Source organism: Aspergillus brasiliensis (assembly GCF_001889945.1).
Source record: "Aspergillus brasiliensis CBS 101740 unplaced genomic scaffold ASPBRscaffold_3, whole genome shotgun sequence".
NCBI classification, from domain to species: domain Eukaryota; kingdom Fungi; phylum Ascomycota; class Eurotiomycetes; order Eurotiales; family Aspergillaceae; genus Aspergillus; species Aspergillus brasiliensis.
Genome location: NW_027137444.1, coordinates 1,332,811 through 1,349,685, shown reverse-complemented (window position 1 = coordinate 1,349,685; position 16,875 = coordinate 1,332,811). Strand labels below are relative to the sequence as shown.

At 50.7% G+C, this 16,875-nt stretch overlaps 6 protein-coding genes across 6 annotated transcripts; 3 read left to right on the top strand and 3 right to left on the bottom strand.

Moving 5' to 3' along the window:
- Nucleotides 1-3,457: 3,457 nt before the first annotated feature.
- ASPBRDRAFT_39743 (CDP-diacylglycerol-serine O-phosphatidyltransferase) lies at nt 3,458-4,832 on the bottom strand. The gene is made up of 6 exons (XM_067624208.1): nt 4,747-4,832; nt 4,632-4,689; nt 4,530-4,567; nt 4,448-4,459; nt 4,205-4,386; nt 3,458-4,139 (listed from the first exon to the last, which is right to left on the bottom strand). Exons 1-6 carry the CDS (start codon nt 4,817-4,819, stop codon nt 3,771-3,773), a joined length of 732 nt encoding a protein of 243 aa, XP_067481836.1. The 5' UTR covers nt 4,820-4,832; the 3' UTR covers nt 3,458-3,770.
- A 461-nt stretch (nt 4,833-5,293) lies between these two features.
- ASPBRDRAFT_63235 (H/ACA ribonucleoprotein complex subunit GAR1/NAF1) lies at nt 5,294-6,294 on the bottom strand. Its single transcript, XM_067628415.1, has 6 exons — nt 6,200-6,294; nt 6,080-6,133; nt 5,924-6,024; nt 5,718-5,863; nt 5,632-5,660; nt 5,294-5,575 (listed from the first exon to the last, which is right to left on the bottom strand). The coding sequence occupies exons 1-6, from the start codon at nt 6,237-6,239 to the stop codon at nt 5,346-5,348; spliced, it is 600 nt and encodes a 199-aa protein (XP_067481835.1). The 5' UTR covers nt 6,240-6,294; the 3' UTR covers nt 5,294-5,345.
- Nucleotides 6,295-6,426: 132 nt separating this feature from the next.
- ASPBRDRAFT_171794 (threonine--tRNA ligase THS1) lies at nt 6,427-9,239 on the top strand. The gene is made up of 6 exons (XM_067619715.1): nt 6,427-6,565; nt 6,630-7,071; nt 7,121-7,385; nt 7,439-8,014; nt 8,074-8,734; nt 8,793-9,239. Exons 1-6 carry the CDS (start codon nt 6,505-6,507, stop codon nt 8,945-8,947), a joined length of 2,160 nt encoding a protein of 719 aa, XP_067481834.1. The 5' UTR covers nt 6,427-6,504; the 3' UTR covers nt 8,948-9,239.
- A 311-nt stretch (nt 9,240-9,550) lies between these two features.
- ASPBRDRAFT_193300 (glycosyltransferase family 31 protein) lies at nt 9,551-10,981 on the top strand (the record flags this gene model as incomplete). Its single annotated transcript, XM_067620602.1, has 1 exon — nt 9,551-10,981. One exon carries the CDS (start codon nt 9,551-9,553, stop codon nt 10,979-10,981), a length of 1,431 nt encoding a protein of 476 aa, XP_067481833.1.
- A 1,021-nt stretch (nt 10,982-12,002) lies between these two features.
- Nucleotides 12,003-13,538, top strand: mpkA (mitogen-activated serine/threonine-protein kinase SLT2; the record flags this gene model as incomplete). The annotated part of the gene is made up of 5 exons (XM_067620601.1): nt 12,003-12,115; nt 12,201-12,333; nt 12,401-12,467; nt 12,530-12,844; nt 12,901-13,538. The coding sequence occupies 5 exons, from the start codon at nt 12,003-12,005 to the stop codon at nt 13,536-13,538; spliced, it is 1,266 nt and encodes a 421-aa protein (XP_067481832.1).
- A 1,019-nt stretch (nt 13,539-14,557) lies between these two features.
- Nucleotides 14,558-16,750, bottom strand: ASPBRDRAFT_27603 (uncharacterized protein; the record flags this gene model as incomplete). Its single annotated transcript, XM_067622403.1, has 4 exons — nt 14,558-15,366; nt 15,427-15,716; nt 15,782-16,502; nt 16,600-16,750. 4 exons carry the CDS (start codon nt 16,748-16,750, stop codon nt 14,558-14,560), a joined length of 1,971 nt encoding a protein of 656 aa, XP_067481831.1.
- Nucleotides 16,751-16,875: the final 125 nt, after the last annotated feature.

Genomic DNA, 16,875 nt, shown 5'->3' with positions numbered 1-16,875 from the left:
CTGCTGCTGGCATGCACTAAATGATGGGGTGGGCAGGCGTGATGAGTGATGACTGGTGAGGGCCCATACAAAGAGGGGGCGATGGGCGGAAAAGGCACATGCTCAGGCGTTTTTCTGGAGTTTCTCCTCTCTCTCTTCCCTTCACCTCAGCTCCATAGCATAGTTTCCGTCTGATGCCGCGGTCGGAACTGGAGAGGCATGAAATGTGCAACTCATTAAACGCATACCGGCATCTAATCATCTAGTTGGCGAAAATATTCTCCTTCACCCTCATGTAAACTTCATATGGCTACATCTACATTCCACGCGTGTGCCTGTTCCTTACCATCATTATTCGGCTACCCCGGCAAGACATGTACCCAACACTCGACAACATAAAGAAACGGGAAATGTCCATAATTAGAAGAAGCAAATCGAATTTTGCCGTGGAGAGGTTTATTAATAGTAAAGATCCTCGGTAACGACGAATTCGGGCACTGATGCCCTTCTGTACGAGGACACACAAGCCTCGCGCAAACTCTCTCGTCGACACTCGCAAGTAACAATGCTGCTGGCGCCAGCCACTGAATGTTGCTAGAAACGGTTGCTCCACGATGGAATTTTTTAAATCCGACTGACTAATGATGAGTTGTACGAGGTCTCATTTGTACCAGTCCTTGCATGACTGCATGACGGGCAGCGCGAAGTTTCCCTGCCCGCTTGTAAGGGTGATTTTCGGGCAAACCATGGGACAATGGATTCGGTTCTGGCGTCAAAGTATTTGGCCTCTAATTCGTTGCGTCATCCATAATCATCGAGACACAAGGACGTAAACCAACTACTGTTTTTTTAGTAGCATCAGACACCCGTCAGTAGTGTGTATCTTCCCCCAAACGTTCAAGCCGACACACATCGAGGACGAACGGCGGAGGATGTCACTGGTCAGGGGCAGTCGACTAACCGCCCAAACTCCGGGGGGGCCATCGCAATTCAAACAGACGCTGAGAGAATCCCAACTAATCCTTTTTGATCCTTGATTTGCATGTTCTGCCCAATGGGATGTCGCTGCTTGGGGGAGCTATGCACGCCGTCACGGACTCGAGTGCTCCAGTTTGTTAGTACAGTAGCTAGCGACCGGCGGACCCGGGTCTCCTCTTTCGAGTCAGAAAAGCGTTCGAGTTTGCTCGTGCTTGGCTTTACCGTTGAAGCAGTCACTAGTGGGTAGGGATTCTCTATCGACATGGGACACACACATGTCTGCTGTACGTATCAGAGCTTCATTTGCCACATCAATGTTTCGGTCGAGGATCCTCTGCATCATTGCCAAACCTGCGACAGGGAATGGTTCCGATGGTTCAAGACGATCGGGTCGTTTCCGGGGTGCGGTGGGCGGCGTTGTTTAGGCAGATTGTGGGACCTTGGAACCCCTGCAGAAGTGCAGCCTGCGCCCCGTAAAAATCGAAAAAGTAGAAGTGTGGAAAATGTAAACACTGAACACCACTTTTCTACGCAAGGATTCTCCGCTTCCACCCCTTGACGCGTATATCTGCAGCCTCGATGCAGGCAACGGAAATCCAGCGTCTAGATGACCAGAATGTACTCCGTATGGGTGCTGATAAATTGTAATGGGTTGATCCAGTTGCAGGACGTTGATTGATGGGCAATAAGAGTTGCGGCTGATGACGACTCCTCGGTCGGGAAACTATGTTCAATAGGAGACAACCGGCGAGAAGTAGACACATGTCCGTTACATCGTGCATATTGCTTTTACTTTTATGAAGCGTGCGTGGAGGAAGATGCTTGATTATCGCTACTAATCATATAACCAGCTTCCCTTAAAGAGGATGGAACGGATCATGCACGATTAACTGTTCCGGTTCCGCGGCCCATGGGAAGAATTCTAGAAGTAGATATGGAGCAGTCCTTCACATGCCGGATAAGCTTATCATTATTTTTTCCCATCATGCCAGGCCTTGGGAACGGACGTCCGAAATTTAGCATTCTCCGAGGTAAAGGTCTCTGTCGTGTTATGTCTATGCTGCGATGGCTGTAGATCTCCCATACACTCACTGGCTTGCACTGACAAGGCTCGACTACTCCGTACTAGAACACTATCTACTTCAGCCAGAACTCTCAAAATAGTACGGATACATCGGCAGAGAATAGAGGGAAGAACGGAAACAAAGAAAGCAAGGAAAACCAAGACCGAGCATCAAATGACCAAGGAAGAAATTGTAGAATTACGAACTATCAACACCACCGACAACCACCAACCCCATCCATTTGCAGGGCAAAGGGAAGATCACCGGCGCTCCCGGGAACCCACCAAACGTACACAAACATGTTGTGTTAACGCTTTTCCCGGCCTCTCCGGATACTACCTCCGGCCAAGAGTAGTACTACTATCGAGACAGACGGTGAGCAAGTGAGCGACCGAGTCAAGCGGTCGGAAAGGCAAGAGGAAAAAAAGAAGAGAAGAGAAGAGAAGAAATGAGACCCAACTCAAAGTGAAACCCTCGACGAGGGTCTAGAACGTGTCACCAGGATCCACGATGTCTCTCCCGGGATTTCCATTTTTAAAAAGCTCCGTCCATGATAGACCATCTGTGAACGCGCAATAGACAATAGCGCAGGATTTTCTATTGCTTTGCCAAGAAGAGAAAGACTACTGGTTGGTTTGGCTGAGGACACGAGGATGGTTGTTGGGACTTGACCTGATCTGACCTGGTGGTGGTAATGGCCGGTCTTGTGTGTGTGTGTGTGTGTGTGTGCGTGTGTGACCTTAGATGACTCGTGGGCTGTTATGGTGTTGGTCTTGGTGACTCACTTCGATTTTTTTCCTTCTACTTTTTGGGTCTTGTTTGGTGTAATTGAAGCAGATGTCGATGATCAGGTAGCTGATAGTAGGGAGCTCTAGTAAGACATCCTGTTCTGTAAACTAGACTAGGAGTTGGGAAGCTGGTAGAGCAACTGGGGAGGCTAGAACCTCCATAGAGAAGTGGCCATCGGCTCCCTCGTCTAATTCCTGATCCGCATATCAACACGAGAGGGACTGTTCCCCATGATCTCGGACTCGGCGTGTGCATTAGTTAGTAGTAGTTAGTCCTCGCTCCGGTTACGGTAGGTCATGTGGCATATGTGAGTCGATTATATGACACATCGGATGTGGACAATCGGTTCGTTCGGATTCGTATTCCTACTCAAGAGCTTATTGTAAGCTGGATTGTTGTACTCTCTGTCGAGGACCTCTGCGAATGTACTTGAAGGTGACATCTCCTAGACAAGCCTGGACATATCCTTAGTTCGAAGTGTATATCCAATGTCACTACCCATCACACATAGCAGTTTTCTCAATATCAGCCTATAATACCACACAAGTCGCTTCTTCCCTATACTGTTCGAAAAGCTTGATTTTCGAAGCATGCTCGTTGAGGACCAAAGCACGAAGGACTACGTAGTTGCTGCACAATGACCTAACACGGGGATTGCCATAATATAGAGCTGTATGGCATTGTCATCAATAAGCTAGAACTAGACAACCTCCTATAGTATGTATCAACCCAATACTTGCTGAGAATGAAGTGCAAGAACTCATGCAACATATGCAAACTATTTTCATTTCTGTGACAACTGCGTTATCTTCCACAGATACATCGTACCCTATTTTCTTTTTTTTCTTTCCCTTTTATCTGGTTTCCCGTGGTGTATATTGCTCGTAAAAGACATGTCTATCACATATGGGAATCCTGATTCGGACAAGTGCCATACTGTCCGTTCGGCATTCCCTGCACTTAAGGCTTAGGGATATGCAGCGTCTTGCTGACCATGAGGCAGCCGTGCAAGACAAACAACAGTACCAGCGGGTGGAACTCGAACGATGTGCCCTGGGCTACAAGGCCAAGTGGTAGATCTTCCAGCACCCAGTCTTGTGAGACACAGTAGGCCATGAAGAAAACAATAGACAATGTTGTCGGGATAGGCGTGCCCTCAAAGTATTTCGACTTCCCAGACTTGTCCTTCGGCAGTACAGCAACAGTCACGTTGAACCGTGCCAATCTTGTCAGGCCGCATAGAATGAAGAAGGAGAGGAAGAGATGGTCGAGGCTGGTGCGCATTCCGAGCGCAAACGCTGCTGCGGCGGGTGCCATGCCAAAGGATATCTAGAACACAAAAAGGGAACGATGAGCGAATAAAATAGTGCGGCAAATGAAGTAGGAGGCCATACCAAATCTGCCAGCGAATCGAGTTCTTGTCCCATGAGCGACGACTTTTTCCTCCACCTGGCAATCCGTCCATCCATGAAGTCGAAGAACAGCCCAAAGGGCATGAATATCAGAGCAGCCCAGATTGCGCCAAAATCGCGAGGGTCACCAAGACAGTAACGCATAGAGGAGAAGACGGACATCACTGTGTATGGGCGGTTAGTTCCGGATCTCGGTCTCGAGGGAAGGAGAAAAACTGTGCTTGCCTCCACAGAATCCTATAATTGGTGTCAGCGGATACAATAGTTCATGCTGTAGACGGTTTGGAGGAGTAGATTAGTATATTACCATTGAGTTCAGTTACCAGATCAGCAAGATGCAGAGCCCTGATGTGAGTGAATGTGTAAGTGAACCGGTGAAATCCCTAGCAACGAACTCCCAATGGCTGACCTGATCATGCTAAAGTGGCCTGTTTCGGAAGAGAGAAGCATCTTTTGCTTTTCTTGAGCTGCTGCCATTTAGCTAACCAAGCTTTGAGGATTTTGTCGCAGGGATGCAGGCTCACCACCGTCACCCGCAGGTGGGACACCGCTAGTCGTGGAAGTATTTGACGGCATGGCAGAAACCCTGCGAGACATGCTCAGATGAATTTGACGAAGAGAAGACTCTCGCAGAACAAGCAGTCGAAGTAGTGGCGTACGTGGGATATATTCGAAGACAAGCCGTGAGAATAGGAATGGAATGATGCAATGGTACTAGTAGGCAGCTGTCTTCAGAAGTGTTGACAGGCGCACAGATTCTACGGCTCAAGCGTGGCCAGACGTCATTGCAAGGCGGTGTTGTCATGCGCCACACGCGGTCACTAGCCACTCTAGACCATTGCCGAAAAAGTTACTGCGCCACATTTGCCATCCGGTCAGGTTTAAGGCATCGTATGGCTTTTTCGAAGACCAGGAACGAATGGTAAAAGAACAATATTCGGCATAATAAATCGTAGCAATACATGAATTGGATGGCTGAGATTCACGACAGCCTCTGCGCACAGAGAAGCAGCAAATTTTTCCTAGGATGCACAAGAATATAGAGACAAATAAATTCCTGTAAAAGCTCCCGTTTCCCATAACGCCGTAATAAGACAGTACTACCAGGCAAGACAGAGACTGTCTATCGTCGGAATCCTCCACCACGAGGTCCTCCTCTGCCACCACCCCTCGAGAAACCGCCGCCGCCGAAACCACCACCGCCACCACCACGGAAGCCACCACCCCGGGGGCCACCACGTCCTCGGGGAGCGCCGCCGCGGCCACCACGCATGGGAGCACCACGACCACCACGGCCACCGCGCATGGGACCGCCTCTGGCACCACCGCCAGCTCTCTTGGGCTTGGCAGCACCTGTGTTCTGGTTAGAATCATGCATATTGGATTGCGCGAAGCGAGTGGAATCATACCGGGAGCGGGCTTGGGCTTGGGAAGGAACCTAAAATCGCAAAGTTAGTAACGGTTTAAGCATAATAAAGAGTGAATTGCAACATACTTCTCCAAGGGGAGGAGCTTGTCGCCACCAATGTAGACCTTGTCACCAGGCTTGAAGGAGGTCGCGACAATTCCTTCCTGGGGCTTGATGGTGAAGTAGACCTGGTTGATAGGGCCCAGGACTTCATCGACCTTGCCGATAGGGGTCTATTGAAGGATTGCGTTAGCGCATCGCAAGTTTGCGGACAGTATCTGGGTCGACCATACCTTGTTCTCAAGGTAGATGGGGGCGTTGAAGTAAGGAATCTTGGGGTTGATCGATTCGCAAACCATCTCGCCTTCGCAAGAATGCATGACAGTTCCCATCTCTAGGTATTCCGAGTTAGTCGCAATCACTCCAGTCGCATTTTGACGTATAATTACCCAGAACTTGGGCAGGGGGACCGAGAGGTTGCTGGAAACCTCCGCGACCTATCCGACGAAATTTTCGTTAGCTCATATCCAGCACTGCCATCGACCTTTGATGTTGCTAGAGCTCACCTCCACGGCCACCGAAACCGCCACGGCCTCCACGGAAAGACATCTTTAATTGCTGTTGTTGGGGTCGACCTGGATCTCGGAGTCCGGAGAAGTTTTCAAATGGTGGGAAGCTCGAAACGGTAAAGTGTCGCTAGCCGCAAGGGCAGTTTTCTGTCACGTGGCTCACCGCTTTCGGTCCCTCACTGTCGATTTGCGTTTCATGATCGTCCGATTCCTTAGATATAGTGAGTCAGACATCGTTGCTGGCCCTTTCCCTCTTCCCAGGTCTTATACTCCCGGGTCGTTCTTCAGACCTTTCTGGATACAAAATGTCTTCTGAAGGCGCAAAGGACCTCCCCGTCAGGCCAGCGGCCGACGCCAAACCTGCTGGTGAGCCACTGCCTGCCCCGCCATATGCTTCCAAAACCCCTCTTTTAACCTTCGAATGCGCCAGGTGACGGTTCGCTCCCCGATTTCATTGTCGAACGTAACAACTTTTTCGAGGAACTCTGGCAACAATATCTCGAGGAACTCAAGAACAAGCCCCACCCCGAAATCAAGGTAACGGTTCAGCTTGGCGACGGAAACTCCATCGATGTCACCGCGAACGCCTGGGAGACCACCCCCGCACAGCTTCTGAAGAACGTGCCCAAAGATTTGAGCGCCAATGTTGTCCTCGCGAGGGTTGGAAAGGAGCTCTGGGATTTGAGCCGTCCGCTTGAGGGAGATTGTACCGTTTCTTATGTTCCCTTTGATCACCCCGAGGGTAGGGAGGTTTTCTGGCACTCTAGCGCTCACTGTCTGGGTGAGGCTTGTGAATGCGAATACGGATGTCTCCTGTCTCACGGACCTCCCACTCCCCAGGGTTTCTTCTATGATATGGCCATGCCAGACAAGTAAGTGTGGGTGAGATTATGCCGAAGAGTGATACTAATAGTCAAACAGCCGCGTCGTCAGGGAGACCGATTGGCCGCTATTGGACCGCCACGCCAACCGCATCTTCAAGGAAAAGCAGAGTTTCGATAGACTGGAGGTTACGAAGGAGAACCTCAAGAAGATGTTTGCCTACAGCAAGTACAAGCTGCACTACATCGACAAGCTCGTTACCGGAGAGAAGAGCACTGTTTACCGGTGTGGCTCTTTGGTCGATCTGTGCAGAGGTCCCCATATCCAGAGCACCGGCAAGGTCAAGACCTTCAAGATCATGCAGGTGTGTATCATTATGTGTCTTTAAGTCTGATATATATGGCTCACACCGCACAGAACTCTTCCGCATACTTCCTGGGTGACCAGACCAACGACTCCTTGCAGCGTATCCGCGGTGTTGCTTTCCCCGATAAGAAGCAGATGCAAGAGCACTTGAAGTTCTTGGAAGAGGCCGAGAAGCGCAACCACGTTAAGCTTGGCAAGGAGCAAGAGCTGTTCTTCTTCGACGAGGTTTCTCCAGGATGCCCCTTCCTTTTGCCCAACGGTACCAAGATTTTCAACGCCCTCCAATCTCTTTTGCGCTCAGAGTACCGTAAGCGCGGCTACCAGGAGGTTCAGACCCCCAACATGTACGATGTCGGCATCTGGAAGACGTCTGGTCACTGGGCTCACTACAAGGATGACATGTTCAAGCTTGACGTTGAGAAGAGGGAGTGGGCTCTCAAGCCCATGAACTGCCCTGGTCACTTTGTGCTCTTCGGCCACCGTGAGAGAAGTTACAGAGAACTTCCCCTGAGAATCGCGGACTTCGGTGTCTTGCACAGAAACGAGGCGTCCGGTGCCCTGAGCGGTCTCACCCGTGTTCGCAAGTTCCAGCAGGATGACACTCACATTTTCTGTACTCAAGACCAGGTGAGCAATGACGATTGGGAACGCATTCTGAAAAGATATTTGGAACTAATACCGTCAAGATCACTTCTGAAATCGAAGGTCTGTTCGACTTCCTGCAGGCTATCTACGGCCTGTTTGGCTTCACCTTCAAGCTGAAGCTCTCCACCCGCCCTGAAAAGTATCTGGGTGAGCTGGAAACCTGGAACTACGCAGAGGAACAGCTTAAGGCGGCAATGACCAAGTTCAAGGGCGATGACTGGACCATCGATGAGGGTGATGGTGCCTTCTACGGTCCGAAGATCGATATTACCATCGCTGACGCCCTCAAGCGAGAGTTCCAATGCGCTACTATTCAGCTTGATTACCAGGCCCCCATTAACTTCAAGCTTGAGTACATGAGCCACGAGAAGGCTGCTGCTGATGCCGCCAAGGAAGGTGAGGCCAAGCCCAACGAGCCTGGTCCTGGCCGTGCCCGCCCAGTTGTCATCCACCGTGCTATCATCGGCAGTTTCGAGCGTTTCCTTGGAATCCTGATCGAGCACTTTGGTGGCAAGTGGCCTTTCTGGATCAGTCCCCGTCAGATCCTGATCGTGCCCGTCATGCCTGCTGTCAACGACTACGTCGAGGAGTTGCAGACAATCCTCCGCGGCGATAAGCTGAACGTGGACATTGACATCAGCGGAAACACCATGCAGAAGAAGATCCGTACCGGACAGCTTCAGCAATATAACTTCATCTTCGGTAAGTTCACATCCTATTCTCGATTTCCCTTCGGACCCACGCTGATAGTATGAAATAGTCGTTGGTGCTTCTGAAAAGGAGAGCCGCACGGTTAACATCCGTAACCGTGATGACCCTGCCACCCAGAAACAGGGCGTGATGATTCCTCTCGACGAGGTCCGCGAGAAGCTCCGGGCCCTGAGAAAGGAGCGGAGACTGGTCAACGCTCTTTAAGCGGAACATTCTTTTCCTTGCATCTGATCGTTTGCATCGCGGATTCTGAATTACGTGCTACGAGATCTACGTGTCAATATACCATGACTTAGATACTAGATCGCATAAGAGACGATGTGGGCATTGATGAGAGATTAGACCAGAAGACTGAGACGAAGCCAGCGCGGGATGACTATTTGGAGCTGTGTTGCTTCTGCGGTGATTTAGTATCTATAGCCTTTGGAGTAAAAAGTTCACGTGTATGGCGGCAGAGGATATTGTTTAGAATCGCAAGGGCGTTAGAGATAGCTGTTCATTGTTAACTGAGCCTCAATTCATTGATTTTATCAAGCAATTGAACCCTTAAGAAGTTAAGAAAGGGGTAAAGTCTCGCCCCAGACACTGGCCGCCGATGGCGTTTCGGAGGGTCCGACCGTCCATTCCCGAAACGCGAGCCAGACTTGCTGGGAGTGAATGTACCACGTTTTACATTTCCCCCATTCAACTTCTCCTCCTTGAGGACCAGATCAAGCCCTTTCTAGCCGGCTTGAGGATGATCCTTGTGTTGTACACCATCTCGCACACGGGAAGATTCAAGCGCATCACCGTCATGACTGATCCATGATGACTCCGCCGTTGCACCGTCGCTCATGGCGCCAATCAAGGGTGTCGGTACTAATCTTCGCGGCGGCCTTTTTCTCCGCAGGCTTCATAGTGCTCTTTTACTCCAGGCCTAGCTATGTTGCTCCGATTCCCGACCTCGCGTCGAGTCCCTCCCTAGATGCTCCCGATGACACCAATCCATGCTTTGTGGATCTTGACCTTCTCCGACAGTACTCCAGTACCGCCACAGTGCAATATGCCAGGCTCGAGATAGCCGTGGAACCCACGGAAAACTTCACTGGATTTACAGATACTCTTAGCACGCGATTTCCGAAGTTTCACACTCTACGCTTAGACACAGAAGCCCATCGAGAGAACTTGTCGCCGGACAAATGTACTGCCACCGTGACCATTGAGGGGCCTCAGCCTAGTGCACCTCCAGATGCATCTCATATCATATTCGGCCTGTCTACATCAGTTGATCGCTTGATCAACTCTCTGGATGCGTTTGCACACTGGGCTGCGGGCACCAATGCTCGGATCTTGGCTGTGGTTGATAGCGGGGAACAAAAGAAGGAGGCTGAGAGACGGGCGGAGGCGCTGGGAATTCGTCTTACCATCCTCCAGGAAGACAATGAGCGCTTGGATCGATATTTCTATCTGGTGCAGCACTTGTACAAGAACAAGGATAAGTCCACTCAGTGGGTGGTCATGATAGACGACGATACGTTCTTCCCGTCGATGACCAGGCTGGTGGATCGGTTGGCCACCTACGATGCCTCAATGCCCCAGTATGTCGGTGCTGTGACGGAGGATTTGCAGCAGATGTACAGTAGCGGCTATATGGCATATGGTGGTGCGGGGATCTTCCTATCTATTCCGCTTCTCGAGGAGCTCCAGCCTTGGTTCGATGAATGTTACGTGTTCAAAGGGGGCGGCGACCACATGCTCTCGCAGTGCATCTATGCGCACACCAATACCAAGCTCTCCTGGGAGCGGGATCTCTTCCAAATGGATCTCCGAGGGGATGCGTCGGGATTTTTCGAGGCTGGGCGGGCTCAGCCTCTCTCCATACACCATTGGAAGTCGTGGTTCCAAGCTGATATGGTGGCTCTCAGCACAGCGTCTAGTATCTGTGGAGAGGAGTGCTTGCTCCATAGGTGGCTTCTACAAGATGAGTGGTACCTTGTCAATGGATATTCCGTGATCAAGTATTCGACCGTGTCAGACGATCCCTTGGCCATGGAACAGACCTGGAATGCTAGCCAATATACCGGTCCGAATCCATTCACCTACAGCTTGGGACCATTACGCCGCAAGGATGAAAAGAAGATATCGTTTCGGATCCGAGATGTAGTGCAGGAGGAAGAACGAGTGAGGCAGATTTATGTGCATGAGGTGGCACCTGAGGAGCTGGAGGTGTTGGAGGTGGTTTGGAATCATGCTGCATGAGATGATTGTCCGATTAGATACAATAGATGTAGAGACTAGAGACTAGAGAGAAGCAGAGAAACATGTAAGATACTGTGATGAACTCCGCACAATGTGGTCCTGTTCGAAGTGGAAATTGCGGACTGCCTCAGGCACAAGGCCATCGCACCTGATCGGGATCGACCCGTGGAACGAACCCAGCTTGTATGGAAGTAGTCACTCCCTAGAGGCTCCTGCATTTGCATCCTCGAGACGCTGTCATGGAGACAAATGCTCGCTAATTAGTTGCATTGCCTTCCTATGGGCTGCAACTCCTTCCTGCATCTCCGACTATGAACGGTTCCCCTCAATTGCTGCAAGCTGCGCGCTTCGCAGGGCCCAATCAGAAACCGATGAGAGTTGCCCGTCACACCTCGTCACTTCAGAAACTCATCTTTGAGATTCTTTTTATTTCCCCTCTCGGTGGTTATTAGTCCCTCGTTTTCTTCTCATTTTTTATTTATCCTTTGACTGTTCGAGCTTGTCTGCCGTGTCTCTGCTGATCCCGCAATTCCAGCTTCTCCTGTTTCAGAGTAAATCCAGACCCTCCCGGATATTGGCGGGGCGCTGACCCAGACGACGGCTTGACAGACGCCATTTCTCGTTACTTGACTGGTTCTGTACCTTCAACCCGCCGAGCTTGTCTAGAGAAAAGTGACAAAGAGAAAGGCAAGTCAAGCAACTAGAGCCGAAGTGAAATTTCTCGGTGTGAGAATCTGAATTCGCCAGGGAAAAGAAAGAAGAAGTTAGACGCCTACTTTTTTACTATCCACCGTCGGGCCAGCCCAGCGGCTACTTCACTACTGTGTCTACTAACTGACTATTAACTCAACTGAACTCACTACCCCACCTGGTGCCATCCATCGGAACAACTCTCTCTCCCTACCTCATCGACTCTCCCATTCGGCCTCATAACTTCTCCTTTACCTCCCCTCCGCCTTACCTCGTCTCGCACCCATTTTCACTATCTTTTTTGTTTTCTTTCTTTGTACGAGTGTTTATCATGGCCGACTTGCAGGGTCGCAAGATCTTTAAGGTCTTCAACCAGGACTTTATCGTTGATGAGCGCTACAATGTCACCAAGGAGCTGGGTCAGGGCGCATACGGCATTGTTTGGTAGGTCTGATATCCTCCGACGGAGTCACTCATCGTGAATGGTTTTGTATCAGTTGAATGGATCTTCTTTTTCTAACTATATCAGCGCCGCGACAAATGCTCAAACTGGTGAGGGTGTCGCCATTAAGAAGGTCACCAACGTCTTCAGCAAGAAGATCCTAGCCAAACGCGCCCTGAGAGAAATCAAGCTGCTCCAGCACTTTAGAGGTCACCGCAACGTGCGTTATTTTCCTATTCTTTCCGATGATTGCCCCGAGCCTCGACTCTGACGTGAAAATGGCTTAGATCACTTGCTTGTACGACATGGACATTCCCCGCCCGGATAACTTCAACGAAACGTACCTGTACGAAGGTAAGGCCTCCGTCTGTACCTGCAAGCTTCCCTTTCTTGCTGCTCACTATCTTCTTCAACAGAATTGATGGAGTGCGATTTGGCCGCTATCATTCGCTCCGGACAGCCCCTCACCGATGCCCATTTCCAATCCTTCATTTACCAAATCCTCTGCGGTCTCAAATACATCCACTCGGCCAACGTTTTGCATCGTGATTTGAAGCCCGGAAACCTTCTCGTCAACGCGGATTGCGAGCTGAAGATTTGCGATTTCGGTCTCGCCCGTGGTTTCTCTATCGACCCCGAGGAGAATGCAGGATACATGACGGAATATGTCGCCACGAGATGGTACCGTGCGCCGGAAATCATGCTGAGCTTCCAGAGCTACACCAAAGCCAGTATGTATCCCTGAACCCTCCCCTACCCCCAGCGCTGTTTGCTGATCAATGCCTAGTCGATGTTTGGTCCGTGGGTTGCATTCTGGCTGAGCTCCTGGGTGGCCGGCCCTTCTTCAAGGGCCGTGACTATGTCGACCAGCTGAACCAGATCCTCCACTATCTGGGTACCCCTAACGAGGAGACTCTGAGCCGCATCGGCTCACCTCGTGCTCAGGAGTACGTTCGCAACTTGCCATTCATGCCCAAGATCCCCTTCCAGCGCCTATTCCCCAACGCCAACCCCGATGCTCTCGATCTGCTCGATCGCATGCTTGCGTTTGACCCGACATCGCGTATCTCGGTCGAAGAGGCCCTTGAGCATCCTTACTTGCAAATCTGGCACGACGCCTCGGATGAGCCCACCTGCCCGACGACCTTCGACTTCCACTTTGAGGTCGTTGAGGACGTGCAGGAGATGCGCCACATGATCTACGACGAGGTAGTACGCTTCCGGGCTATGGTCCGGCAGCAGTCGCAGGCGCAGGCCGCCGCGCAGCAGCAGCAGATTGCCCAGCAGACCAATGTGCCCATCCCCGACAACCAACAAGGCGGATGGAAGACGGAGGAACCTAAGCCCCAGGAAGCGCTCGCCGCAGGCGGTGGCCACCACAACGATCTGGAATCGTCGCTGCAGCGGGGCATGGATGTGCAGTAGGCCACCACTACCAGATCCAGCCTGCTGCTGCCATCTTCAAAATACAGTGTACATGTGTTTAGCTCCAAGACAATGGTGAGGGAAAAAGAGGCCTGGCTATTTGAGACGGATTATAATCATTATCGTTCCCGGAAGTCGCGGGCGTTTCCTGGACTACCTACCGCTGTTATACGATATTATCCATATCGCTATCTATCCGTTATGCTGTCCTGTGTGATGCCCTTACCTCTTGTCTGTTGGGATTATGAATTTTTAAAATGCAAACGTACACTTCTGGTCGGCTGTTTTCCCTTCTCATTGATTGAGTTCTTGTCATTGATTTTTTTTTTTGGCACTCCCCCCGGTTAAAGAAAGAATTGGTTCTACTCGCATCCCCGGAAATGTCTTTTGGATACATACGTTGCCGGGAAACTGCTGCTTTGCAATTGAGCGCTGATTCGAAACACGGTCTGCCTTGGTTGAATGCCTGATTCAATAGATAGAGTAGTCTGATAAATAGCATCTTTTGCTTCTCTCATTTGATAATGTGTTGTCACGAGAGCTTATAGCAGCAAAACGCTTCTTCCCCCAGAAAGTACAAGCACGCTATGAATTAACCATAAGCATGACCAGTCATCATCGGAAGTCAACACTACATGCTGTTGATAGAGCAACGTAAGCATCACCAGCTAGTTAGTTAATTGCAAGACAACATGATTACTAACGACCCCGTATTCCCTCCGTGCTCAATTATAAAGTAGGATCATCCCGTGATCTTCAATCGGATCCTCCGCCCGCACCGGATGATCCGTTCCATTGATTTACATTACACTGCACTTCTTATATAATCGCGAATCTACAGTCCGCATATGTCGGCTAAGCCAGACTTTTATATCCGGGCCATTCCAAGAAGATAACTTGATGCAATAGACTTCACAAGATATCGACTACTGAATATCCCACATAGACCTCACACGAATTAAACAGTACCCAATACCTAGAACCACAATAATTCCAACTAAATACTACCTAAGTACAAACTATCCAAACCCAGTCGTAAAATCCCTCAAAAGCGACTCCCACTGAATATCATCAACGGAAAACATACCGTCTATATCGCCGTAGATAGTACCAGATGGTAGCCAGTCCTGGGACGACGACATCATCTCACCATCAACCTCGTTGCCAGTATCATCCTGCTGATGATCTGCAGTCATCACCGACAACCCCGTTGACTTATTACTCGTACTATCTTGTCTGGTCGTGGGACAGGGCACAAGAACATTCCTAACCTGATAAGGATAACAACGCGCCAGTAATCGCATCTTCGAACACAGACTTCCTACAACATCTAGTTCTTTGTCTGCGGTGGACATTCTCATGTTGCGTCTTGCGCTTCCACTTTCTTGGGGCTGGAACCTGGTTTCTAGTGCGGTGGCTAGCTGTGTGACCAGGTTTGGGTAGTCTGCTGTGTCGATGATGGGTTGTGTTTGGGCTTGGAGGTGGTGGTTTTGGTTCGTTGTTGGGGAAGGCGAGGAAGAAGAAGAGGAGGAGGAGGAGGAGGAGGATCCATCAGTGCTAGCAATGAGATTGAGAAGTGTCAGTACAGCGGTGGGAATGTACCCCACTGCGGCGCATATACGGGCACTGGTTGTTATTGTTAACTGGGGAATCTCCGATACTGGCAAATCTGTGATCATTTGGATGAGTTCCTTGCTTCGTTGGATGAGGGTCATTAGCATGGTTGTTCTGATGGCGGTGGCAGGGTCTGCTGTCCATAGGTCTTCACGAAGACATGGTTCCTCGAGGCGCATTTCGGCGTATTTGAGTTCGGTGGAGATTGCGTTTGCTGTATGGTTGGTCAGCTATGCTTCATGGACGATTGTGTCGGAGGTGGTGGGTGGTATACCTGTTGATGGAGGGCAGCTTGAGAGATCCTTCTCAATCCATGTCCGTGTGCTATCGTATTGTCGCTGTAGAGAGCCGCGCGTGACTTGTACGAGCGCGCTTCCGCCGGTTGCTTGCATTGAAGCGTAGACTTCATCCATTGTTGCCATATATGACTGTAGGTGGATGAAGGGCGCAATCCACCGGTCTGATGTGAATTCGGTGGTAGTAGATGATGCTAGACTCTTAACGTACTCATCGATTCGGCCATCACGTTTCATGATTGTCGGTCTGCCGAGCGTGCCACAGAACCTACCAGCGCGTATGCATCATTAGCATTAAGCCGCATATACCAGCAGACAGAAAGATAACCTTACCCAACAGACAACCAATATGTCCCTAGTAACGCACGCTGCTCATCCTCATTTAAGCCCTTCCTCCAATGCAGACCCAAATCAAGCAAAATCGAAACACAAAGCTGTATCAGCAGCAAAAGCCTTGGATGATACTTCTCAGCAGGATACGAGTACCACGCACAATGAACCAACAAACCACGAAGCAACTCGAGGTTCCTCTCCGATCGTGCCACAATCCTCGACGTCACATGGTTCATAATTTCCTCTGCGACGGTCGCGCGCAGGGGGTGCGCACTGCCCATCGTCGCGGCCACAATGCACAGAAACAGAAACGGCTCTCGAGTCCTGAGACGAGCGGCTGTCTCGCCGTGCGGAATCAAGACAAAGGGGAACTTGTACACAAAGTCAGCCTTGAAGGCCGTGAGCATGCGTTCGGCCTCAGCTGCACTCAAGAGTCCTCGGTCTACGAGGGATGGCTGGCCCTCGAGGACAGAGCCGGTCGGTGGATCGGGACCGTGGGATGGGTCGTTGGCTGCGTCTAGTAGCGCGGCTATGTCTGTGTCCGTTGGATGTTCTAGTGAGGGAGGATCACGAGAAGATGAATTCAAGACTCCGCTTGTGTTGGTGACTGGGCTATCATGGGTAGTAGAGGCATCGGGTGATACTAATGCCTGCCGGTTCTGTTGTTGGGTCAAGGTCGCCAGCTGCAACATGAGTTGGTCGACCTTTTTCTCTAGCAACTCTACACGGCTGCATCAATACTAATCAGCACTGCAAGTGCTACTAGTCGTCTTTGATGGAGGGGAAGTACCTCGGTGCAGTTTTCTGCCTCTGCTTACGCTTTGTCTGCGGAAGGTCAAGGTACGTGCATAACTTGCCTAGACGAGCGCACCGCTGGCACAGGTTGGCAGCCTGCGGCGTACACTTCGCCTTGGCGTTTGTGCACGCCACGCATGCCCTCCTCTTGACTGCAGAGATAGGGGAGCTCATAATGTTGCATAGTAGCGAGAAGTCGGAGACGAGGGGAAACGGAGCGGCCGGTTGAGGATGAGGATGACAGCTCCCGCTTGCTGAGCTGTAAGATCGGGGGAACCGGATCGTCCGGTCGGGAGGGT